This window comes from Lemur catta, chromosome 1 (genome assembly GCF_020740605.2).
Source record: "Lemur catta isolate mLemCat1 chromosome 1, mLemCat1.pri, whole genome shotgun sequence".
Taxonomy (NCBI): Eukaryota; Metazoa; Chordata; class Mammalia; order Primates; family Lemuridae; genus Lemur; species Lemur catta.
Genome location: NC_059128.1, coordinates 179577914 through 179605482, shown reverse-complemented (window position 1 = coordinate 179605482; position 27569 = coordinate 179577914). Strand labels below are relative to the sequence as shown.

The following is a 27569-nucleotide window of genomic DNA, read 5'->3' as shown; positions in this document are numbered from 1 at the left end:
TGCATTTTATTTTTTATTATATTAGCACATGAAATGATGAAGCCACATGTAAAAATCTGATTCTGGAGAAACTGAGGTTTTCATTTCTTTCTTGTGTCCCACTGTATATCACCTTGCAGAATACTCCAAATAGTGCTTTCTACTGGGTTAAATCTTCCCTTGGAGCAAACAAAAGTAGTTAAAGTTACTTTGTTAAGGTGCTGCTGAGAGTAAATAAGAGCAAAGAGCAATAACATGGGACTTAAGTGAGCAAGAGAAGGATCTACTCAGGTGATGTGGAAACTGCATCTAGGGATAATTAAAGATTGATTTTCCAGTAAAAGGCACACACACAAAAGGATTAATTGGCTTATTCCAAACAGAGGGCAACACTCTAGGAAGTATGCTTAAGGACATACTTAGCAATAAATTTGACAGCTAGCATAGTCTCTTTACAGGTTGGTTTTATCTGAGATTCTGGAAGGAGAAAACCAAATTTGCCTTTATCTCGGAGCTCAAAGGCAAATGTGTATTTGATGCCCAGGTCGTAAGCCCAGTCTACAGAAGAACCTGATATTGGGTCTGCAAAACATAAGCAGTAAATATTTAATTAGACACAAATGCTAATGTTTTTTTCTTAAAATGGAAATCACTAGTGTAAAAGTAAAATCAGCAATAAAAATAATTATGTGTACAGTTAATTGCAGTAATGAATGAGAGTAGTAGTTTGAACAGTACAGAGTATATAGTAAAACATCATTATGACTTTGGAATCTACAACACATTTTAAACACATGCCACATTTTAAAAGTTACATTTTTGTTGGGTCAGTGTTAAATTGAATTTATTTTCTAGGCACACATTGTTGCAGATGGAGGTGCTCTAAGCCACTACAAGCAGGTTGAGCAACTCTCAGCTGAGGAGGAGTCACCAGTAATTGATAATATTCTTTCTAGTAGTTTAGGTCTCTTGTTATTCATGTTGCTAGGGTAAACTATTTTACAGTTGAAAGACCAATAAAACTTATTTTAAGGACATATTTAACCCCTAATCCAAATTTTCCTTGTCAATTTTTATGAAATTTTATTAAAGATGTTATTTTTTGGTAAAAAGTGTGGAAATATAAACACATATCTAGAGGTTATATACATATAACACATCTATATGTATACACACATCTAGAGGTTATATAAATATACACGTGCATATATATACACACTATAAATATATTTATGCATACATATTTTGCTTTACATAATAGAAAAGATTTTTTTTGTACATAAATCATTTACGTTCTAAGACAAGTACTGAGTTTAACTGATAACATTTTAGGTTTAAAAGATAAGAATTAAAAGCTATCATGAAGAAAGAAAGAGAAGAACTGTAATATTTCAGTGATAAGAGAGGGTTGGCTCTTAAATTAGTAAAAAATATTTATTAAATATTTAATATTTACAATACATTTTACTTGGCACTGGAGAGGGTGGGTAGTACAGGGTACAAAAATGAAGAAGGGGAGAGAAATCAAGGTGCAAATCGATAGAGACAGAGCAGAATATGCTAAGTACCATAAGAATGGTATATATATATATACCATATATACTATGAAGATTTAAAGGAAAAAAGAGAACATTCTTGGTGAAAGAGGATGGCATTTCATGACCAATGCCAGTTCAAATACCACCTTCATGATAGAGGTGGTATTTGAGGAAAGCCTTGAAGAAAGGCTAATATTTTTCCAGGTGGAGAAGGAAGAAAGGCATTCTGGCCAGTGAACTACAAAAATGGAAAAGAATGGAGGCATTTTTAAGGACTAGTGAGATCCAGTTGGACTGTAGCAAAGGAAACAGTGAGAGTTTGTGGGTAAAGTTTAGAAAACCTTGTAAATCAGGACCAGGTTTTATATTTGCTTTGGGAGGTGCTAAGCAATTTTAGTACTTTGGGAGAGTTAATCTGGACTGAAAAGAGTAGAGACCAGTTAGAGGTATTGTGAAATGAAAGCCTGAAGTAGGGTAGAGTCACCACTTTGGAAATAGCATTGAGGGGCTCTGTGTAAGAAACATTTGGACTTGATAAAAATAATTTGTTTCATTCTGGTGGCTAAAAAAATATCACATATTGTTAACAGAAACAAGAACTCAGAGAGGGTTGGGATGGAGAAAAGAAAAGACAAAATAAGACAAAGGGTTACGTTTAGTATTAATCAGACATTCAGAAAGGACCTTGGGAAAATAAAATTTGAAATTATTGGCAGAAGCCACACAGGTGAAATTGGTGTATACACATTTAGGATCATTGTCATCTTGGTGGATTGACCTTTTTATCATTATAAATATTTCCCTTTGTCCCTAGCAAATTTCTTTGCTCTGAAATTTACTTTAACTGATATTTAATGTAGCCACTTCTTTTTTGTTTTGATTAATGTTTACATAGAATATCTTTTTCATCCTTTTCATTTCAACCTATCTATGCTGTTATATTTGAAGTGAGCTCCTTATAGACAGCATATTGTTGAATTATAATTTTTAAAATCCATTCTGCTCACCTCTGTCTTTTAATTAGTGTATTTAGGTAATATTAATGTGACTTAAATCTGGCATTTTATTATTTGATTTTTGTCTGTTATTTTTGTTTTCATTCCTCCATTTCTCTTTTCTTACCTTCCTCTTGGTTGCCTGACATTATTAGGGTTTCATTTTGATTTATTTATGATGTTTTCGAGTATATCACTTGTATACTTTCTTAGTGGTTGCTCCAGGTATTATAATATACATACATAACTTATTGCAGTCTACTAGTATTGACATTTTACTATGTCAAGTGAGGTAAAGAAATCTTAATTTCACTTAGGTCATTTTTCCTTTCTCACTTTTTAAATAAAATTGTCTTAAGTACTTCTCTATGTACATTGAGCATCACATCAGATGGAGTTATAATTTTTGATTCAATCATCATGAGGATAAAGTTTATTTATTATTATCTCTCTTATTTATTTATTCATAAACCATTGTTCTTCCTTCTTTTCTGCAGTTCTAAGCCTTCTACTGTTATTAGTCCTTCTTGTTCAGAGAGCTTCTTTTAGCCATTGTTTAAGGATAGGTCTTCAGATGACAAATTCAGTATTTTTGAAATTCCATAGCAATTGTTGAGGATGTAGGCTTTTAGTTCCAAGTTTATACATTTGGTTTGGGTTGGGGAAATGATTTATAAACTGTGGCCAGGCAGAGTTGTTACAAGGAATCCATGGATTCATATGCACATATTTACTTTTTTAATGCACATATTCTAAAAGTATAATTAAAATATGAGTGTGTGTTTGGTGGTGGTAGGGTTGTCAATAGACATTTTTAAAAGTTAAAAGGCAGTCTCCATGCTAAAAATATCGGGTATCATTGGTCCAGTCCTGCTGTGCTTTCAACCTACATTCACTGCTTTTGGATAAACCAGGACAACATTTTCACTGAGCAAGTTTATGGGAATTAATTCTGCTGTTGTTCCGTGTCCTGCACTTGTGGGAGACCTGAAGCATAATCTTGGCCTTTAAAAGTCTCATTGGGAATTTTGTGTAAAGTTTGAGACTAAGAACTGAAGCTTGAACTTGATTTGGAGAAAAGGTGGTTTTCACTAAAGTATTCCCAAACTAAGTTCAATAGGAGTTTGCTATAAGAGCTCAAAATGGTCTGACTTCCTGGGATATGAATTAATGGTCTTTGATGACAGCCAAATGGATTTTTCTTGTTGCTTAAAAATGGAAAATCCTGGATATTTCAGCTATGAAAACCAAATGCAAAGGCAGTATGCACAGTGGGCAAGATCATGGGCTTTGGTTTTGTTAAAATCTAGAATTGAGTTCCAGTTTTGCCAATTATTAGTAACTGAGAAATAGTACTGTACACCTCATGGGATTGTTGTGAGGATTGAGATGGTGAAAACCAAGGGCTAAGCATAGTGCCTAACTTGTAAAAAAGACTCAATAAAAAACCTGTAGGTACTTTTTAGTATCTCACGTGGGGGTTGGCAAATTATGGCTAGCCTCCTGGTTTTGTGAATGAGATTTTATAGGAACATAGCCATGTGCATTTGCTAACTTACTGTCTGTGGCTGCTTTTGAGCTACAATGCCCCGTTTGAGTAGCTGCAACAGAGTCCATACCTCCAGCAAAGCTGAAACTATTTACTGTCTGGCCATTTACAGAAAGAATTTACTGATTCCTTATATGTAGAATAAGAGACCAAAAAATCAAGACCAAGAAGTCAATAATTCAGAAACATACAAAGACAACAAAAGTCTAAAAATAGTGAAGAGTATGAAGTGGTGCTGAGAATATAAAACAAAAGTGACAAAACTAAAACCTTGTGATCTACTTTCTTAGCTCACGTATAAATTTCAGTTGAACATAATGAGAAGGAATGAGAAGGACAAGAAACTAGATTTATATGACCAAAGCGGCTAAAACTGATTGTCTATCTGTTTTCCCACCAGGAACTAGGGAAAGACTGTACTTGCATGGAGATAAGGCCAAGTAAGTAATAGTCCAATGAAAGTCAAATGGTTAAAAAAAAAAAAAAAAGCATAGAAAACGACACCTGCACTCTAATGTTCATAGCAGCACAATTCATAACTGCAAAGATGTTGAAACAACCCAAGTGCCCATCAATACATGAGTGGATTAATAAAATGTGGTATATTTATACCATGGAGTACTACTCAGCCATAAAAATGGTGAATTAATACTTCTTGTATTAACCTGGATGGAACTGGAGACCATTCTTCTAAGTGAAGTATCACAAGAATGGAAAAATAAACACCACATGTAACTCACCATTAAATTGGTACTAATTGATCAACAGTTATGTACACATATGGAAATAACACTCATTGGAAATCAAGCAGGTGGGAGGGAGGAGGGGATGGGGAAATTCACATCTAATGGGTACAGTGCACACTATCTGGGTGGTGCGCACACTTATAACTTTGACTCAAATGGTACAAAAGCAATTTATGTAACCAAAACATTTGTACCCCTGTAATATTCTGAAATAAAATGAAAAAAAAATTTATTGTTACCAAAAAAAAAAAAACAAACAAACAAACCAAAAACAAAATTCACAGACTCCACTCTAACTAATTCTTCTTAGTTCCTGTGAGGATAAATCCTTGTGGTATAGAGGTGGGAAACAGGAAGGTGGATGAATTAAACTGTAAATTTATCTTCATTTAATAACTTCTGTTAATGTTGTAACCTTGTAAAAACTCAGTAAAATTTGTTTCTAGAAAAATCTTATTCCAAGAAAGGGGCAGAGCCTATCTCCTAGAACCACACATAATTCAGAATGTCCTGTGAAAACTAAAATTTAAATTAGCAATGCCAGATGTACTAACCCTAATTTATAAATTCTATAATTTTATTTAATATTTATTAAAAAATCATTAGAGAAAAAGGACACAGTAAATAATGGGAAAAACTTACAAATTGTTGATTGTATTGGGCCATAGATGTAGTGGGTTTCATATTGAGTTGATAGAACATCAGTGGTAATCTTTGCAACTTTGGCCTGGAGAGAGAAGGTTAGAGTGGAATAATAGAATATTATGTAGATACTATTAATTTAATGAGGATTTAAAGATCAATTGTACTAGTTATTTGGCATTTGATAATCAAAATAAAATAAATGGTTAAATGAGAAACATTTTCAGCAATATATATTGTAATTGTGAAGATTCTTAAGTATGCAATCAATTATATACAGTAATACCATATCTTATTTTGTATTTCTACCCCTTCTTTTTTTCTCTTTCCTTCTCTTTTTCTTCCCTCATTCTCTTCTTTTAAATTATACATTCTTCTTCCTCTCAGATTTGTTTTTGGCTTCAGATATTTGGCTCTTCTGTCAGTTTCTCCAATTTCTCAGACCATATTCCTTGTTCTTATGTCTTTAATAGGTCCCATATCACCACAGCACTTTTTATACACTCATCTAACTTCAGCATGCCAAGGGAAGAAAAGTGGCTGACTCTGCTTTAAAATAGTTGTTAAATTAGGGTTTCTCTTCGAGTGACATTTTATGACCTTTAATTCATGTTAGTGTTTTATGCTATAAGACTGATTGTCAGAGGAACTTAAATGGAATATATTCATAACATATTTACACTCCAAATGAAGATTTTTTAAAAGACTATATATATAATGCATATAACCAACTAATAAGCTTTTTCTTAATTTAGTCGCTGTGTGAGAACTCTTATTTTACTTAAAGTGGTTTTTTGTGTATAAGTGTATTTTTTATCCATAATATCATTTTCCTAAGAGTGGGTTGAAATTGTGTTGTTGTAGCTTTGCATAAATTAATCAAACCCATGGGTTCAGATTATCAGCTAGATTGGATAATAAATCACTCAATAAGCCACATATTGCTTGTATATTTTCTTTGTTTTGTATACATAGATAATTTTAATGACTGCTTCTAATATCTGCTCCAACTAAAATTAAATGCTGTTGTGCTAAATACAATTGACTGAGGTAAAAATGAAAATTATGACCTCTTTTAAAATTTTTTAAAAAATTTTATGAGGCAGTATTTGAACCACAGCTTTTACTGGGTATGCTACATTTGCCAATTCAGTGGATCTGGGACACTGAACTTTATCTACTTTCTTTTCTTCTACAGCAATTTAAAGTATTTCTGTCTTTATGTATTCATTCATTCACCCTGTCAGTTCTTGTGATTCACTGAAACCCTTATGCAGGGTTGTTGTTTTTTTCTGAAAGTTCACATGATCAAATCAGTTTTCACAGAAAGGAAAATGGTGCTTAATGGATCATAGTTTTGGGAAGACGGTGTGTTCTTAGTGAGGAAGCTTCAAGATCATTTATTATGTTCTTTCTTTGGCTAGTCAAATAATTGATATAATTTCCAAGTTGATCAGGATGATAAAAATACAATGGGTCTCCTTAAATCTGATGTTTGGCAGACAGGATTAGCAATGTCTGCTTTCTATTAGGCTTTTGCTATGTATGGTTTTACCGTATGACCCACAGGATATGTTAAACTCCACAACAAGCTGTGCAGTAATAGATTCTACTGCGGATAACCTAGACATTTCTTCCTACTGTTTTTTTTTTTTTGGAATCACATTGAAAGATTTTGTTATCTATGTAATTTATCAAATGAAAAATTATCTAAAGGTAATGACTTGAACTCTCTTCATTATTTCTCTTCTTTGGTATTAAAATGTGAAATTCTTTCAATATAACCCAAGTTAATGAAGAACAGACTGAAAGGCAATGGTGATGTCAAAGTATAAACCACAGACAGTTTTTCTACGTACCAAGTCCTTGTGATTGGGTGGCAGTTTTGATGTATATCCATAGGGAAACAATAGCATCTGGGAGTAGGAATGGAAAGTGATGTAAACCTTGATTGATTTCAGGTGGCTTCTAATGAAGTCAGTGACAGCTTTTGTCTCTTTCTCAGACTCTGGTGCAGGGCCCCTGTACGTCTCCTTACATGGGTTATTGGTGTCAGGAAAGGCTGCAGAAGACATGGGTGGATGAGATCACAGTCTGCTCTCCATCAGGATAGCTTCTGCCTCTTCTGAAGTGGATTTACAAAATGTTTTAAACATTTTGGCTTCTCATGCTTATAGGGCTGCCTCAATGTCTTTCGCGTCATAGTCACTGCAGATTAACCTTGCACACACGTGTCAGATTGTAACAGACTTAGGCTCCTGGAGTGTTCTTAGCTTTGTTTATTTCCCCTTCTTTTCCCAGGGCCATAGGAACAACACACCAGAAGTAGCCCAGGCTGTAAGCCAGACAGATCCCAGGTCCAATTCAACCCCAGCTCTAACTCACTAACTAGGGTCTGGTGTAAATTCTCTTCTCTGAGGCTGAGTTTCTTCAGCCTGTTTTAGCAGGAAGTTGTTAATTAGGGATAGCAGCTGTTATTATCATATTCATTATGGCACAATGGAGCTAAAAGCTGGGATTTTTCAACAAAATTAGTCAAAAAAGAAAGGTATGAATTGGGGCAGTGGTAATTTGTCCTTGAAAGTTTGTAATGATAAAGTGATAATAAAGTATCATCTGACATAGCCGGGCCTCTGCTTATCATCGTATTTCCATTAAACTTCTTCACTTTCTTTGCCCCAAATGTTTCTTTTCACTAAACATCTGAAGAACTACCCATGTATTGGTTTTAACCACTGATACTTCTCAATTTTTATCAGAGAAAGGAAGGAGGAAGAGGGACCTGAGGTCTCTCTTCAGACTATCTGAATTTTTATAACTCTGGATTGTGCCTGATTTTTAGCAAGCAGATATATTAAGTAAGAGATGGCTTAATAAACAACTCCTTCCTCATTTCCTCCCACACAGCAACACATTTATGATTCTTCAATGGTAGTGATGATTATCTTCCATTTTACAGATAAGAAAATTAACAGTCACTCAAGGAATACCTATTCTTACTGAAATAATTAGGTGGTTTAGCTAAGTTTGGTGTCTAAATCCTCTTTATAGCAATTTTCGTTGAGACTAAGTCTACTACTTACAGTTCCATGAAGCATTAAAATTCCGGTTGAGGTCAGTGCCAATGCATTTGGAGTTTCGGTTCTTGGAACGATTTTTTCTCCACATGCGGTTCTGCCGGTATTGAATGATAAAAGTGTTTACCTAAGAAATCTGTTTGTATTTTTCAATTTGATCATTTCAGATTCTCTCTGCAGGTGTTTCCAGCTTTATTTAAAATATATCTAGTTAACTTGAGGCCCTTTATTATAAAGAAAAAATATTGTTTTCTTATAATTTGTAATATTTTCAGAAACATGGTTTTTAATATGTGAATGTTAATATTCTTAGGCCTTGTTGAAATAATTCAGTTAGTTTTAAAAACTGTTGATTAGTTCTCAGTATTAGAAAATGATCAAAGATGTTTTGAAATTACCTATAATTTTAATGATAACTTCATTACATCTTTCACCATTTACAGATTCAGATATAATGGAGGTCAAATTGTGGCTGTAGGAGCATAATTTTCAGGAAAGAACTTGCTGTGATAGTATCTGTCTGAAAGTTCAGTATTAATTTTATTTAGCAACAGCAGGGCTATAAAAGTGTCTGCTAAAAGACAAATAGATAGCTATGTCTCTCTTCTATTTTTGATACAATGACTTCATCTTAAGCCCTGTTCCAAACTGATGGAATACAATGACTTTTGCTTTGAAATCAATGTGTTCATAATGGTTTTAAATGACTTTCATTCTTAGCTAGAAAATGCCATATTATATAATATAATAATACATTTCCTTTATAATTACTGCTTTCTTTCATTTTTCCACATACCTAGATTCAGCTGCAAAAAATTTGTATTATTTCAAGGACACCTATGCAATCAGGAAATTGTACTTGACTTAGTCTGAATTGAGATTTTAAAAAATACGCTTTTCTGAATTGAAATTAACTAGTTACCCAAACCTTAAACTTAATTCATAACAATCAGTGTGCATTAAAGCCAGTAAATAATGTATCATTTAAATGGAAATGAAAGTACAGAACAGCACCTTTGTCCATGACCAAATATATCCATCCACATTGAACACAGGAAGAACATAAAAATTCATTCGGTCCAAGAGTTTGGTCATAATTCTGTTTTTTCCATAAGTTTTGGTTGCCTGTAGGAATAGGAAAAATTAAGCTATTGGTATGAAGTTCAGCTGCCATGTGGAGAACTGTGGTTATAATAGTAATAACTTGAGTCATTTGCCCAAGGTCACATAATTTCAAACATATTTTTCCTAAAATGAACAAAAATAAATGACCTATTTAGGTTACAGGAAAAAACCTCACTTATTCAGACTAGCGACATTAATTAAAATGAACACTCTTTAAAGGATCATTTAATTATTGAGATTTATAGCATCCCAAATGTAGCATGTGAGATGTTTCACAGGAAGAATGGAGGCCAAATGGGAAGTACAGCTTATTTTAAATGGACTCTTTCCCTCACATCCTTTGCATAAATGTAGACTGAGTCTGTATGCACAGGAATATGGAAGTACTGGGGAGGATTCATAAAATAGTTATAAAGGGGATTAAACAAGAAAATTTCTATTAATAAAATACTCAAGAATTTAGAGATTGACCAATCAACTTTTTTCTCCTATCTGACTGAATTTTTTCTAATTATTTGGACTTTCTGTGGCTACCTAATGTCTTTGTCACCACTCTTGGAAAATCCCTTCCAGGTACATCTGTACTGGAGTCAAGAAGTTTTTTTTTTTGTAGCCTTATGATGTGTGTTCCTTTATGGACTGAGTAAGGGGAGCACTTGGTGCTCAGCTGGGAGAGCTAAAACAATTGCAGGGGTAAGTCAGTTCTACTGGCAGATTCTTTCCTAGTGAAAGTATCCATGCCCAGAAAACCACTGTCATGCGTATTCCATCAGTGTGTTATGTACAAAAGTTCGCAGAAAGAGAAAGTTAAAAGATAGTAGGAATCAGAACACAATAGCATTTTTGAATTGGTTATTATGGTATTGATATATTTAAAAAAACTAATAGCTTTAGTTTAACTTATCTATTAGTCACTTTAGTAGCTTAAAAAACTATTTTTTTTTTTACTATTAAGAATTTTTAGTTACATCTTTAGGGCTTTTTGTGTAGTTATTTCTTCTGCAAATAACTATACTTTCCACTTTTTTCCAATAATTATTTCTTTTTTCCTTACTTTTTTGCATTGGCTAAACTCTCTGAACAATAGTAAATAATAGTAGTGAAAGAAGGCATTCTCTTTTTTTTCTGCTTTAGGAAAACCTGTCTTTCACCATTAAGTCTGATGTTGAATGCCACTTTGAGGTTAATATGGCAGTATCTATTTATATGTTCTACCATTTAGACCTACATCAAGAGACCACTGACCCATGTTTGCTAAGTCCTTCTGTCTAGGTAGTTTTACTTTCCTTATTTGTTTTTCTGTCAGCCATTATCTACTGATATAAGTGTAAGTCATTTCCCTTATAGCCAATGCATTCCTTCTAGTTTAACTAAGCTTTTCAGAACTGTATCTAAAATAAGAGGAAAAAGGGAGGATGCTTGTAAATCTTTTACAGCTATAAAATAGTATTTAACATACTAAGGAATTTAATAATAAACTTTAATGCAACCACACATCAATGGATAATAATTTGATTTAAAAAAGTGAGTTATTGTTCACTTGGAAAGGAAATTTAAGTATGAAAATTCCAAGTACATACATGTCCATTGAAATATCTAAAAAGGAATGAAGGATCTATGTTTTGAGCTCACTGAAGAAAGGTAAAATTTGGAGGTTGTAATGTGAAGGTGGTTTCAGGTTTTCCATACGTGCCTATAGGAAGAATTTTCATATCATACCCCAAAAAAGTGATTTTTAGTTTCATAAACTCTCAGCTGGAGTTCAAGAAATTTGAAGGGAAAGCATCAATTTCATAAAAACTGCAATGCTGAGTAAAATTCACAGCATTTCTTCCCTGACAGCACCAAGTGTGGGCTCTTCCAGTTAAGTGGAACTGCATGTTTGGGAAGGAGTGCCTCCACTCAGGGAAGTGCTGAGAATTGGCAGTCAAAGGACAATTGTGAGAGTGTTCTGAGTCCCTTACCTGGTAGACAAACCACTGGCAGAATGCTGGAGAGACCCATTCTCGTGCATGAATGCCACAATCCATAAAAACAGACTTTCTTCTTTTATCCTCTTTCCCAATCTATTTAAAAATAAACTTGAGATATTATTTTGCATGAACTCACACATTGATCCCTTGTCAACCAATAATTCATTCATAGTCTCAAAGCAATTCTTTCACCATGTCTATTGTTGAATGAGAACTGTGCATGCACATATTGTTCTCAGGGAGGACCATGGCACGTATTCTTAAATGTCTATACATAATTCATAATCTATGAATCTATGCCATATATATGCATTATATATTTTTCAAAAATATCTCCTAGTGTCGGGGCAGCTTTTAGGATTTAAAAAAAATCATAATCTATTGTTTTTCTTATTTTATTGCTAACATCCTATGTTCTGAGAAATAAATTATAAAGTCACTTCTCTTTCTGCCATTTCCTTTTGTTTATCTGGTTTCATAAACTGGGGATGTTTAGCTTGGAGTGGAAATTTTGTGTTGTGCTTGGAGTGGGGAAGAGGAATAGTAGTGGATATTTGAAGGGTTGTCATTTTGAAGAGAGTTTAGATTTGTTTTAGGTGGTTGAAGATAATGAATGAATGAGGGTTCAGGGTAAGGACAGCCTTCCCAGTTATTAAGAGGCTAGTTCAGGGAGCAGTATCTAAGGAAGTACAAATATCCAGCAGCAGCTGAAGGGCAATTGTTAGCTCTATTATAGAAGGAGATTTATGGGGTACATGTGAAATTTTGTTATATGTATATAATGCATAGAGATCAAGACAAGATATTTATGGTGTCCATCATCTGAGTACAATATATTTCTGTTAAGTATAGTCATCCTACTCTGCTATCAAACACTGAATTTATTCCTTCTGTCTTATTGTATGTTTGTAACCTTTAGGCCACCTCTCTTCATCTCCCCTCCTCCTGCCAACTCACCCTTCCATCGATATGGCATTGAAATGCCTAACATATTGTTCTGGGGTCCTATGAGTCTATGATATTTAAATTCCCTTCACGACATTCATTCATCAGTTTCACTGAATTTTAATAGGAGAGCAAGGGTTTTATACACCAGGGATATCACAAATTCTTGTAATAAAGCTGTGGGATGAGATATTTTTCTGGGTTTGTCCACTGTGCAATCTCTGACAGATGTTTATTCAGACACTTTCTTGGTTCTACCAAAACCTTCCTGTCACTTCTATTCTTAAATGGATGTCTAGAGCTTAAATATTCTTTCATAAGATAGTACTTTTTATTATCTCAAAATTACCTCAGTTGTGTCACAAAGTAACTTTTAAATTTATGCTTTTCAACAATAAGAAGAGTCAGTGGTTCTTGAATTATTTTTACCTTGAGAACATATAGTGGATTATCTTCAACAGTAGATCCAATTTTAATACGAGAGACCATTTCGGGATACTTAGCCACCATTTTTTCAGTCCAAGCCACAATCTTAAGAGCAAAACCAACTTTGAGAAATTGGAATAAAAGGAAACAAAATGACAATAAATGTTGAGGGTAACTTTTTTTGAAGTATGGGCATTTTATACTGTACCTTTTCCCAGTTATTGTATTTTGCATAGCTGTGCCTGCCTGGGATATCTTTAACATCAAATTGTTTCTCAATCTCTTCTTGTAGATCATGAATCAGGATTCTGTTTGACAGGGGAATGATAAAATACACATTTTATCATGGGAAAGAAAAACACAGTTATCTTTCACGTGCAGAAGATTTCTCTTCCCTCTCCTCTATCTTTAATCAAGTTTGCTCCGTTTCTTCATTATTCTTTTCTATCCGCCTCCTCCAAACATGTCATGTGTCTGGCTTCTGATCTCCCCATTTATCTCGAGCTGTGCTGTTCAATATGATAGTCTTTAGCCACGAGTGGCTGCAGAACACTTAAAATGGGGCTTTCCAAAAATAGAGATTGCTGTATATACAAAATACACACTAAAATGTGAAGACTTAGTATAAAAATTACGTAAAATATCGCACTCATAAATTTTATATTGATGTGTTAAATAATATTTCAGATATATTGGCTTAAGTAAAATCTATTTCTAAAATTAATTTCACTTGTTGCTTTTTACTTTTTAAACATGGCTACTAGAATATTTTAAATTACACGTGTGGCTTGTATTGTAATGCTATGGTACTCCCCATCCTTTTCCAACACACACACACATTCCACATACGCACAACACAGGCAGCAGCACAGGCAACAATGCATATTTTCATGCACAAATCTACAGACCATCCTTATAATTTCACACTTTGAGAGCTGGGAGAAACACGAATATTAATAATGATAACAATAAAAGTAAGCAGGTACTTAGCACTTACCATGTGCCAGGCATTGTTCTGACCTCCTTATGTACCTTATTAACTCATTTAATCTTCACATGAGATTATTTTCCTTGTCTTACTAGTTGAGAAAAATGAGCCACAAAGTGTTGAAACAACTTGTCTATGGTTACAGATCTGGAAAATGGTTAAGATGATTTGGAAAGGTTGAAATAAGAGGCAGGAAAAATTCTTGGGAGGCTAATGTTGGGGGTCAGAGGTTTATACCTCAGCTTCTTCCTATTTTCATCTCTTCCTGAGTCATCTCATCTCATCATCTCATGGAGTCCCATGGCTCTGATGGTCACATGATGGTTGCTTACACTTGAATCTCCAAGGCTAGCCTCTCCCCTGAACGCCAGACTCACACATTTAACTGCTTAACTACATTTTCTCTTGGACTCAGACATCCATTTAGTTTTTGTTCATTTGTTTTTAAAATTTACTTATAGAAATTTATGGGATGCATGTAAAATTCTGTTATATGTATATAATGTGTAGTGAGGAAGACAGGGTATTTAGGGTGTCTATCACCTAAGTATAATACATCCTGTTAAGTATAGTCTTCCCTACTCTGCTGTCAAACATTGAATTTATCCCTTCTATCTTACTGTATGTTTGTACCCCTTAGCCCATCTCTCTTCATCCTTCCCCTCTTTCCCACTCACTCTTCCCAGTCTCCGTTATCTATCTTTCCACTGTCTACCTTCATGTGACCAAATTTTCAGCTCTCACATATATGTTAAAACCTCTGATATTTGACTTTTTGTGTCTGGCTTATTTTACTTAGGATAATGACCTCCAGTTTCATCCACGTTGCTGCAAATGATATGACTTCATACCTTTTGATGGCTGAATAGTATTCCATTGTGTATGCATACCAGATTTTCTTTACCCATTTATCCATTGATGAATATTTAGATTGATTCCATATCTTTGCTATTGTGAATAGTGCTGCAATATACATGCAAGTGCAGGTGTCCCTTTGATATATTGATTTCTTTTCATTTGGGTAGCTACCCTGCAGTGGGATTGCTTAAGTTTTTTGAGAAATCTCCATACTATTTTCCATAGTAATTATACTATAATAGTTTACATTTTCACTAACAGTGTATAAGAATTTCCTTTTCTTCACATTCTTATTAACGTGTTTTTTTTTTTTTTTGTCTTTTTAGTAATAGCCATTCTGACTGGGGTAAGATGATATCACATTGTGATTTTCATTTGCATTTCTCTGATGATTAGTGATGTTGAGCATTTTTTCATATACTTGGCCATTTGTATGTTTTCTTTTGAGAAATGTCTGTTCAAGTCCTTTGCCACTATTTAATGGGATTTATCCATTTGTTTAATATGGGTCAGGTACTACTTTACATACATTATTTTATTTACTCCTGTCAATATCATCACCATTTCATAGGTGGGGAAATTAGTGCTCAGAAACTTTAAATATGCACAATTTGTATGTGGCGAAGTTGGGAATTTAAATGCAAACTGCCTGACTTTAAGATTTATTTTTTAAAATGCCATCTTCATCATATATATATTTATTTTATGTATTTTGTCTGTTTTGGGATTTTCTATTTGCTTCATTAATCTGTTTTCCTATGCTCAAGTAAGAATCAAATCATATTTAATTACAGTAGAATATAACGTCAGGTAAAATGTCTCCTTACTCTTGTTTTCAAAATTTTTGAGTATTTTCACCTGGTTTTTTTTTCTTTTTTTTAATTTCAGCTTATTATGGGGGTACAAAAGTTCAGGTTATATATATTGCCCATGTCCCGTCCATCCCCCTGAGTCAGAGCTTCAAGCGTGTCCATTCCCCACACAGTGCCTAAATGCACATTTGGGAATGATTCCAATTGGATATCAGACCGAGGCGGGGGTGGGGGTGGGGGGAGGGGATGGGTGTATGCCTACATGATGAGTGCGTTGCGCACCGTCTGGGGAATGGCCATGTTTGAAGGTGCTCACTCGAGGAGGTGGGAGGTGGGGGGGAGGGGATGGGGGTATGACTACCTCGTGAGTTTCACCTGTTTTTAATAAATGTTTTATTAAAATCACTTTAGAAATTATTAGAATCATCAGTAACCTAGGCTTTTGATAGAAATTATATTAAATTATAAATATGAAAAGAATTTTATTATTAATAGACCATAATATAGTATCTTTTTGATTCTTCAGTAAAATTTTGTGTATTTTGATTGCTTAGTCATATATTTTTATTAGTCTTGTGAGTAACTTTTTTCCCTATTACATTTTTCAATTGGTTATTATAGTATTGATATATTAAAAAAATTAATAGCTTTAGTTTAGCTTATCTATTAGTCACTTTAGTAGCTTAAAAAACTATTTTTTTTTTTACTTTTAAGAATTTTTAGTTACATCTTTAGGGCTTTTTGTGTAGTTATTTCTTCTGCAGATAACTATACTTTCCACTTTTTTCCAATAATTATTTCTTTTTTCCTTACTTTTTTGCATTGGCTAAACTCTCTGAACAATGGTAAGTAATAGTAGTGAAAGAAGGCATTCTCTTTTTTTTTCTGCTTTTAATAGGAAAACCTGTCTTTCACCATTAAGTCTGATGTTGAATGCCACTTTGAGGTTAATATGGCAGTATCTATTTGTATGATCAAATTATTGTCCATTGATGTGTGGTTGCATTAAAGTCTATTATTAGATTCCTTAGAATGTTAAATACTATTTTATAGCTGTAAAAGATTTACAAGCATCCTCCCTTTTTCCTCTTATTTTAGATACAGTTCTGAAAAGCTTATTTAAACTAGAAGGAATGCATTGGCTATAAGGGAAATGACTTACACTTATATCAATAGATAATGGCTGACAGAAAAACAAATAAGGAAAGTAAAACTACCTAGACAGAAGGACTTCACAAACATGGGTCAGTGGTCTCTTGATGCAGGTCTAAATGGTAGAACATACTTTGGTGGCCCTTGAAAATGTCATTCTCTCATAGCACAGTATGAAAATTTGCATTTATGATGATAATCCTCCACCTAAAGGTAAACTATATTCAATATACTTCATTTTGCAGGGCAGAAAACTGTAGCTAATAATGCAAATGTTTCAATAAAAATATTTAAAAGAAAGGATTATATGAAGTTGTACTCATCTGAACAATTTTGTTTGGATTATCTTATTTCCCATTGACTCCATATAAATGAAGGCATTATCTTACTGTCGGTAATGAAATGCACATGCATTTTTCTTCGGTTAGCAGTGAATCCTGTGCATGGGAAACTGCTGTCTGGTTTTTAATGTTCATTCTAGTCATTTAGGACAGTGTCAGGCATTCTTTCCACCATCACAGATCCTATCAAATAAGGAAGCAGGGACCTGTGGTCAGGCATTCTTGGATTCCAACCCAAGTTTGGCTATTAATACTTAATATGATCATGGGCAGTTTAGTTATTTCTCTGAGCCTCAATTTTCTAACTTTTACAATGGGACCAATTATGCCACTCAGGATTGTGGTGAGGATGAAATGAAGTAAAATCTGAGAAGTGCTTGTCATGCTTTAGGCACCCAGTGAACTTCAGAATAATAGTGAAGTTGAGTCACAAAATTGAAACCATGTTCCAGATTTGACATGTTTTCAAACCAGGCTTTGATGGTAGGTAGTTGTTTGATTCTTTGATTTCTTCAATTTCTTATGGTAATGAGCTATGACACTGCAGAGCTCCACTCTACTTGTTGGTTTCTCTTTGCAGACTGACTGACTGATCTAAGTTCTGATGCGGAACACACATGCCGTATACTCCTAATTAGAGTTTATTTAGCACATGGGACCAAGCACTGCTCATGAATATTGATTCCCATTAACAGTGCTGACAAGCACAGTATTATGCACATTATATCTAATTCACTGTATGTTTTGCTTTTGACTTATGACGAATCTGGAATTTCTGAGAAAATAAATTTGTGATAGCAATTTTGGAATCAGGTGGAGCATGTGGCACTAAAACTCATAGGAAGCCTGAGAACGTTTGAAATTATATTTTGGTTGGTCACTACAGACATAATTAATTGCTTTAAGCTCTAAAGAGGGCACATGGCTTTTGCTCCACCTGCATTATTAGAAGTAGAGGAACCAGGCAAAAGAGAAATTTTATGGTCCCACAGGTTGATTTATAACATAAGGCAGTATTAATTAGTCACAGGAAGCTTGTATCTAAAAATATTTTTAGACTTACACATATCAATTTAGTTCTAGTGATAACAGTAGCAAAAAAAGAAAAAAAATCATGTGAGCTGAAATACGACCTTTCTACAAATGCAGCTGCATGAGGGCATCAGAACCATGCCAGATTGTTGCTGATAGGGACTAGAAATTAAGCCTAAGGCTGGAAATTAAGAACCAAGGCCAGATGTTATTTTCATGAGCCCTTCCACTAACCAGCAGCCAAGCGTAAGCAGATGAAACCAAATTACTTTCTCTCAAATATTATTTTAGTGTTCCAAAATTTGTTTAATTTGTTAAAAAAAAATCCCTAAATGTAGGTGAAAGAGTAAATAATTATCACTGGGGATTTAATAACACAAATGGTTAAATGTTTATTGAGCCTTTCTTATGTGTCAGGCACTCTGCTCAGCACTGTATTTACATTTTATTACGTCAACATGATTAATTTGGTACCATTATCACTCCCTGTTTTATGGAGGTTAGGTTGATTTCCAAAATTGACACAACTCGTAAAATACAGGAGTTGGGATTTGAATCTAAAGGCGTCTGACTTCAGTACCTAGCTGTGAATGATTGTGCAACAATGCCTTCGCCACAAGAGTGAAATCCATGGGTATTGTTATCAGACCTGTGCTCTCCTTAGTCTTCAGAGGCTTGTGTAAGGTTTGCCCAATTGACCAGCTCTCGTGGGAGCCTGTCTTCTAAGGTCAGGGAGCAGGTAAGAGGTTCAGAGAAGAGGTGAGATGAATTCTACGTTGACAATTTCAAGGCTCGCTTCTGCTGCTTTTAGAGAGTAACAAAGAAGGACAGGAGAACTATGGGCCAGTGTATGTCACTGCTGTAAACTCTGATGGGTATGGGTGTGTGTGTGTGTGTGTGTGTGTGTGTGTGTGTGTGTGTGCATGTATATGTGCAGTGGGGAGGAATGTTTCAAGGAGACAGAGCCATTGCCAGGGTGCTGTATAGATTGGTCTGGATTCTCCTGATGCCCTGTTATACTAGGATAGGGGCTATTCAAAAAATATGGTTTCAGGTTTCCACGAGATTCAGTTTGTCCCCATTCACTCCCTAACTGGGCTACCATGCATCAAACACTGTACTTATTAACATGGATTTCCCAACATTTGAGGTATACTACTGTTGGATGATAAACTTTAAGGCACTAATTTATTCACTAGGAAGGAAATGAAGCATCTGGTGATAGCCTCTAGTTATCCCCTGTTGCACTGTGTGTATGTGATGTTTGTGTGTGTGCACACCCATGTTAGCACATGTGTAAGTGGCCTTTTCTTTATCTGCATTAATAGAAGTAAAGGACCAGGCAAAGAACAATTTTATGATCCCAGTCAATCTTCATGAAAACCCTATGAAATAGGTTCCATTGTTATCCACATTGTATTGACATTTCATTTAAATGAAATGAAGAGAAGTTAAATAGTCAATGTTAAATACTTAATACATGGTTTGCATGGCACCAGACCCAGACAGCCTTGCTTCAGAACCCATTTTCTTACCTTCCACACTCCTCTGTTTTTCACCATGACTAACTGTACACTTAGGGATTTGTAGCAGGCCTGATATATATGTTATACTCTTAGGCAAAAATATGTAAAAATGTGGAGCAGAAGGAAAAATGAATAAAGTGACACATTAGAATGATTTCTTTGATTGAAACACTTATTTGATAGGATTGTGTATATACTTGGAATATGAATTTGTGTCTGATCATTGCTATGTAATTATACATTTATATGAAGTGTTGATTATCACTGTGTTGGTCTGGCATATATTTCTTTTGCATTTCTCATGTAATCTTATGTGGATCTTTATGAGATTTTACTTAATTATACCATATGAGTTTTATTATTATATTAATGGTTATTTTCTGAGTTACCTTTCATTAACAACTCTTAATTTTCTAACTTTAACTTTTGAAGAAAAGAGAATGTTAAAGATTGTCTATCTAAAATATGAAAAATATTAAAAACACTAGGATTTTTAACTGCTAAACCCAAATATGGTGTCTGTCCCTGAGGCTCAGTCCAATGAATGTGCTTTCCTTTTGACATTTGTTCACCAGTTTGCTCAGGCTTGTTAGTATATACATATTATTTGTTTTTTTGGACTTGGACTTTTGTGATTTTGTAAAAATGTAAAAAAAAGGGAGCAAGCATGTCACTTTAAAATAAAATCTGGCTTAGTAATTTATTAATAATTTTCTGAAAATTGAAAAAAATCACAACACAGATGCTTTAAACTAAATGGTGGTTTATATGCACTGTCTAATGAAGGGTGTCTAAGTAAATCATTGTGTCAAACCAGCCTCTTAATATGTTTAATTCAGCCTGGTGCCTGGGTCCAACCAGATGTTTCTGTTCTTAGAACCCTCTTCCGTTGCTGACTGACATGAAGTAACACATATAATTAATATGCAAATAAAATTATCTATATAATTAGTACTTGGAGACGAGATTTTAAATAGTTCTTGTCTGCTCAGATCACTTTACATATTTATATTTCTGAGGAAGGTAACTATCTAATTATGTGGCTTTCCTACAACTGTGGCTGATTTGGGCCAATTTCTCGAAATCATGTCTTAATTAGATAAAACTAATTTTTATAGGTAGTTTACACTTCAATTCTTGATGTAGATAGCAAGACACTATCATGGCATGAGACAAAGTGAAAAACACACTATTTGTGAGGATCTGGATTTAGACCTCTAGCTGAGTTAGAATCATTTCAGGCTAGGAGAGGCCTAGAGGACCAAAGAGGAGAAAGGGCTGATGGGAGTTATTTGATAAAATGAAAGGATGTTGGCCACATGCCTAGATTCACTCTACTATCCATGCTCATACCAAGCAACTAGCTTTTTGTCTACATTACAAGGTTATTAAGGAAAATATAACACCTAATTTTTTACCCTGCTGTTCAAGCCAAATTATATAAAATTTGGCCAGGGCACTACTTTTTATTTTAGCTTGGGCTGGATAATTTGTAAGAGTTAGTTGATCATTGGAATCCAGGTAAGGTCCATATTAAGGAAGTGAAGTGGAGAGTATAGTAAGTGAGGCATAGATTCAAAAAGACTGGCTGCAAAGTGAATCAAGAGACAAAGTAACCAGGGGTTATCTAGGGTGGAGGGGTGATTTCTTTTAGGTGAGAGAATCAAGATGTCATCTGAACCCTAGTGTTAGCAGATAGTCTATAATGTACTATAGATTTCTGAGATCTTGTAGTTATTTTTATGAAGTATCTATTTCTAATTTTAATGGTGCAATTTATAAAAACATGACAGACACATATCAATGTATTAATTAAGAAAGGTTAAATGCTAATATAAATTAATTTTGAATTATGTTTCCCAATTTATTAATTTCTACATTTGTATCACAACCCTTTTGAAACAATAGGAAAAACAACTACAGTGATCAATAACCATCAAAAATAATAGCCTGCTACTTTTAAAATCATGAGCAAGAATTTTCACTTGTCTTATATAATTGCTTAATTTCAATAGAGTTTATATATATTTGAGATATTGTAGCAATGTCATAAATACAATGAAGTCATGACAAACAGCAGTAAATCCTGCTCTGCAATATAACATTACTGACATCAGTAAGATCTTTATCTCAGCCAGAAGAAGCCCTTTTGAGTTAAAGCATTAAGTCAGGTAGTGGAGCCATGAAATAGCAAGCTCAAAAGGAAAGAACTAGTGTTTAGCAGTATTCTGACAGTGAAGTTCTCAATGAAAGGGAATCCTAGGATGACAATGCCTGGAGAAGTTGAAACTGGACCTCTCAGTACATCAAACTGCTGAATGTTTGAAAGTGTAAAAACACATCTTGTTTTTTAAATTATGCATTTATTTATGATATTCATTGCTGGGCTCTGCCCCAGGGTTCAGACTGTTCATGGCCCATGGTTGGTGCTCAATACATTCTACTTTTCTCTTATTTCTCTGTGGGGCTAGAATGACTCATTTCTGCATCTCTGGCAGATGAAATTCTCCTCTCTTTTATTTAAGCCATGCCCACTCACCTGGGCTCTGGGCTCATGAGGGGCTGGTTTTGGAGGTGGCAGATGCAGGTAATTGTCATTCTTGCAGATTGGAGCAAATATAAGATGGAAGATGAGCTGCCATGTTTGATTTTATCACCCTTGTAAGCAGCCTTCAGTAGTCTGTTTAAAAGTAACTGTGAACTTTATCTCACAGATAGAACTTCAGTTTTTTGGAGGTCCAATTAAAAATGGCTTCATTGTAACACTTTCCTCGCAATTCCGAGGTTCCAAAAACTTTGAGTATCTGATACATTTGATTATTTGCATAGGACTTACTCATAGTGCATTTTATTTTGATCCAAGGCAGACTGGATGGATTGGGATTCCTTCTCACTAACTCGGAAATCCACCGTCATGTTAGCAGCTACATAGTGAATGGCATCTGGATACCAGAAGTCAAGCTGCAGAGATGAATTCAATGTTAGTCACAGTTGTTTATTTGCTCACCCAACACAAACTTATTAAGAAATAACCATGTGTTATATATCATGACAGGAACTTGGGGCTCAGTGTGACTAAGGTATGGACTCTTTTTTTTAATAAACTTATGAGATTTTTGCAAATACATTTAAGAGCTGTTGGATATTAGAGAATGGAAAAGAAAACATTTGGTACCAATCACTTTTTTAGGACATCTTATCTATCAATGTCAAAAGGATTGGTTAATTTGTTTGCTTCCACAATTTTGGGGATGAATTGATTTAGCCACAGCATATGGTTTTAATTAGGAATTTAGATTAAATATCACTTTTTCTGCCCAGTGAGGCCTCAAAACCCAACGTCCCTGTAAACTCTGGAATTCCTGGAAGGTTTGTATCCAACAGAATGCATAATCTCCCAGCCCTGTCACTTTTCTAGCAATATGTCCTTAGGCAAGTTATTATGACTCTTTGAGTTTTAATCCTCTCTCCTGCAAAATGGGCCTAATGAGAGTCCAGCGGGAGTGTTGCGAAGATTGTGAAATAGATATGAGGTCTGGAACGTGCAGGCAGGCATTTAACAAGTGCTGATTTCCTTCTGTTTCTCTACCCCTAGCTAAGAATTTCAAAAATTTTGTGTATGAGCTCAGAAGTATAGCATTCAGGCTAAAAGAACTTTGAGAAGATTCCAGTTCTTGTGGTCTTCAAAATCATACTTAATTGTGAAACCAAATGTCCCCAGCCTGGGAAATGTGAAGAAAATGCTCAATTTTCACCCATCACACCAAGCTTATAGGAGTGTCTAAGTCTGCCTGGCTGTTTCTTAGTTGAATCTCCCTCTCCCTTTAGGTCAATCAATTATGTGACAATATGAGGTTGTTAGGAACCAACAAATGTGTTTGTTTATTTTGATTAAAGAGCTACAGCATGAGTTGGACATATGAAAAATGTAGTGTGATTTAAAAGTAAATAGAAAGTTCTTTGTTTTAGCACGGTAATGTGGAGCAAGAGCTTAGAGCTCAGTGAAATTTCATTTATTAAGCATTAGGCACAGAGCTGCCACAGTTGTAGAGGCTAATAAGAGACTTATGGGAGGCAAGGGGTTTAGTGTAGGAGACAGAGCCATGCATGCATGTTTCCAACATGGTAACCAATGCCAGGGGAAGGAACAGTGTGTTCCAGGAACACAGGGAACAACCCAAACTGGGTCATGAGGGTTGATGAGTAGAGGAGATTTCCTGTAGGAGACACTGCCTGAGTTGGATTATGAAGAATAAGTAAGACTTAGCTGGGTAAAGAAGGAGAGGAACACATTCTTTGTGACAAAAGGTTTTTGGGGCCAAGGTGGGTGAGTCTTTGGTGTTTATGGAGCTTGAAAGGTGAGAAAGAGGGTGGAGGAGCAGGAGATTGGAGAGGCAGGCAGTTTGGCAGATCATGAAGGATACTGAATGTCATACCAATACCAACAGAAAATGCTTCTGTGGGACTTACCATGATCAGCTCTGCTTCTGAGTGCTACCCAAAACTTAGTCTTTATAGCAACCTTAAAAATAGGTATGATTATTATCCCCACTTTACAGAGGAGGCAATTTAGATCCAGAGATGTCGAATAACTTGCTTAAGGCCACAGATCTAGGGTAGAGCTGGGATTTGAGCCTACCCTAGAAGGGTGGGCTCTGAGGAGGATACTCTTTCCGTGTTAGGCTGCCTCTCAGTAATGACCTTCAGATGGAGTAATGCAATTGTCAGAATTTTTTTAAGAGTTATAGATTTTATTCAAGTGGAAACTAGAAAATTATTAAAAATCTGACACCAACATGGTGGAAGGCACAAGGGTGAGTAAGAAATAATGTGGAAACAAACAAAATAAATAAGGATATATAGAGAACACATTATGTAAAGATAGTAGAGACATGAGATACCTTGAGAGAGGAATCAGTGTGCAACGTAGACTTGGCTTTGTGGGAGGCAGGATTAAAAGCCTAAGCATTACTTACAAGACTATCAAAATTGTCCCGGGAATAGGTAGAGTGGACATGAACTTGGCAGTGACAGTAGAAAGGAAGGTGAAATGTGGATTTGAGAAATGTTTGGGAATTAGATAGGTAGAATTTTTGATTGACTTGATGTAGAGATAAATGTGTGACTAGAATAAATTCTAGATTTGGGTCTGGGTTTAAATCTGATGTATAATCTTGGTGATTTAATTTATTGTCTTTGAAATTCAATTCTTCTACATTAAACAGGTTATATTAGGACCCTGATGCATGGGAGAATCTGAAATAGTCTGTGTAAGGTGGCTGGCACTATGTGCCTTATGTACAGGAGCAGCTGAGTAAATGAAAAAATGATTATTTTAGCCTGATGGATTTTAAAGGACTGATCTAACTTCAAGAGTCTTCTTTTAAAATGTTCCTGCTCTTGGAAAGGGTCACCTCTTTATATCAGCCGGTACCTTGAGGTTATCAGTTAGTTAGTACTTTAACAGAAATCATACGACCAGAGAGGAGCGGTGGGAGTGGGGAGAATGCAGCTGGCAAGGCACGGTAGGGAGGCTCTGATAAAGGTATCAAGAACATCTCCCAATTTCACAATTTTACCTAGAAAAAGCCATTGTTTGCAAAACTTTTGGGAGAAAAAACAGAAGTAGTAGTCTAGGATAACAAAACAAAACAAAACAAAAATAAACGAAGTATTAGCTATTGGATAAATATCCAAGTAGCTCCCGTTATTTCCCCTTCTGTTTAATTGTCTTTAGTAGCCCTGTCAGCATTAAAAATAAAATTTAAAAAGGTATCTCATAGAAAATGGAAAATGGAAAGAAAATATAAAATATCCCTCTAAATGCTTTACCTCATTGGTTTTGGCTAAGTCCTTTATGATGTTCGCTTGTTTTTCATCCTGGGGCTTCACACGGAACACCTTCTCCCTTTAAGGAGGCAAAAGATAAAAAACATTAAATGTAAAGAAACATTCCTCAGTCCTCTTCCTACACAGAGACCAGAACATAGGATGTGAGATTTACCTGTCAAAACGGACAGGAGCAATTGCAAGGGTTGTAGCGATCAAACCCACAGGAAGGATGAACCTCATGGTTCTTTGCCTGCCTTGAGCCTCTCTGCCTGTTTTATGCCTCTGCCCTTATCTTGAAAAGCAGCTGATCTCCTTTTTTTTTTCTTTTTATTTCAGGATATTATGGGGGTACAAACATTTTGGTTACATGTTATGACTTTGCCTCACCCAAGCCAGGATTAGAGGCGTGCCCTTCCCCCATACAATGCATCCATTAGTTGTGAGTTTACCCACCCCACCCCCTCAACCCCCAATGAATATTACTACCATGTGAGCACCTTATTGTTGATCAGTTAGTGCCAATTTGATGGCGCGTACATGTGGTGCTTATACTTCCATTCTTGTGATTTTCTTTTAGGGTTCTGCTTGATGACTGTTCCCCTCTCAACCTCTCTATTTTTTCAGCTGGGAAGAGAGAAAAACACTAACACTAAATGCCCATGATACCCATTTTACAGGTACAAGATGGGATGCAGGTTACTTTAGCAAATAAGTTGCCCAAGGTAACAGAGGCCAATATATTCACAGAGAGAGGATTTAAACCCAGTTCTGTTCATTTTAAAATACCACTGTGCCATTCTGCTTGAATTGAAGGATGGAAGGAATCAGTTTTAAAATTTGCACTTGGAGACTGAGATGAATTTGAGTATCTGGCCATAGAACCTTGGTGAGTGCTTTTTAATGATGTAAAATGTGTTTTTGAAGCTAGATTATAAATTATTAAATTAAAATCATTAAATTACAAAATATTATAAATATACTAACAATACTCTAAGTACTATGGAAGACATTGATGTTTTCACCATCTAGAGTTCACAATATTAATACTTTTGCTATATTTGTTCTATACTTCTCTTTGTAAAAAAGTGAACACTTAAGAGCTAAAATGTCCATATCTCAACTCCTTTGCCCTTCTCTTCTCTCTGTCCTCAGAAGTAACCCCTATTCCTAATACAACTTGAGGACTCTTTGAAGGCAAAAAAGTATCAACGTTGCAATGTTTATTCATTGGACAAAGTCTTTGGAGTCTGGATGCTGTGAGTGCCAAATAAATTTTTTTTTTTTGAGACAGAGTCTCACTCTGTTGCCCAGGCTAGAGTGCTGTGGCGTCAGCCTAGCTCACAGCAACCTCAAACTCCTGGGCTTAAACAATCCTCCTGCCTCACCCTCCCGAGTAGCTGGGACTACAGGCATGTGCCACCATGCCTGGCTAATTTTTCTAGATATATTTTTAGCTGTCCATATAATTTCTTTCTATTTTTAGTAGAGACGGGGTCTCGCTCTTGCTCAGGCTGATCTCGAACTCCTGAGCTCAAACAATCCATCTGCCTCAGCCTCCCAGAGTGCTAGGATTACAGGCGTGAGCCACCGAGCCTGGCCAAATAAATACTTTTTGAAAGTTGAATTAATGAAAGCCATCTATATAGACCACTTTAAACAGTCTCTAGGGGATCTTTAGTCTTGAACACTATTCAGTTAATTCTAGATTATTTAGGAGAATAATAACTTTACTTAGAAGCATAGGTAACTTAAAAGAGTGAGTGAATTTATCTGATCAGATAAATTATTAGAATTTCTTTTTGAAAACTGAGTCTTCACATTGGCAAATGGATGGATGGTTGTATATAAAATTTCTCAGAGTTATGGTTGTGTATTTTTATTATCAAAATAATATTGTTTGGGAAATACTTCTGTTATATACACAGTAGCAATAACTCCATTCTTCTCAGTCTGGTAGGTGTGTGGCATAACTTAAGGCTTTCTTTTATTTCTGAAGGTGGATCCCCCTGCCCCAACCTTGAAGGTAAGGAAGA

General features: G+C 35.1%; 1 protein-coding gene across 1 annotated transcript; it reads right to left on the bottom strand.

Annotated features, from left to right (window-relative positions):
* On the bottom strand, nt 1-25783 carry CPA3 (carboxypeptidase A3). The gene is made up of 11 exons (XM_045556109.1): nt 25709-25783; nt 25537-25612; nt 22541-22665; nt 13204-13303; nt 12999-13100; nt 11616-11717; nt 9541-9651; nt 8533-8623; nt 7309-7511; nt 5450-5534; nt 1-561 (listed from the first exon to the last, which is right to left on the bottom strand). The coding sequence occupies exons 1-11, from the start codon at nt 25774-25776 to the stop codon at nt 374-376; spliced, it is 1251 nt and encodes a 416-aa protein (XP_045412065.1). The 5' UTR covers nt 25777-25783; the 3' UTR covers nt 1-373.
* Between the last annotated feature and the right edge of the window lie 1786 nt (nt 25784-27569).

Excerpts from the sequence above, each read along its gene's own strand:
- CPA3 (XM_045556109.1), bottom strand. The coding sequence starts at position 25,776 with ATGAGGTTCATCCTTCCTGTGGGTTTGATCGCTACAACCCTTGCAATT. Across the intron at positions 9,652-11,615 it reads GCCAGTGGTTTGTCTACCAG|GCAACCAAAACTTATGGAAA; the intron begins GTAAGGGACTCA and ends CTATTCCTACAG. Across the intron at positions 562-5,449 it reads CCCAATACAATCAACAATTT|ACCCAATATCAGGTTCTTCT; the intron begins GTAAGTTTTTCC and ends TATGTTTTGCAG.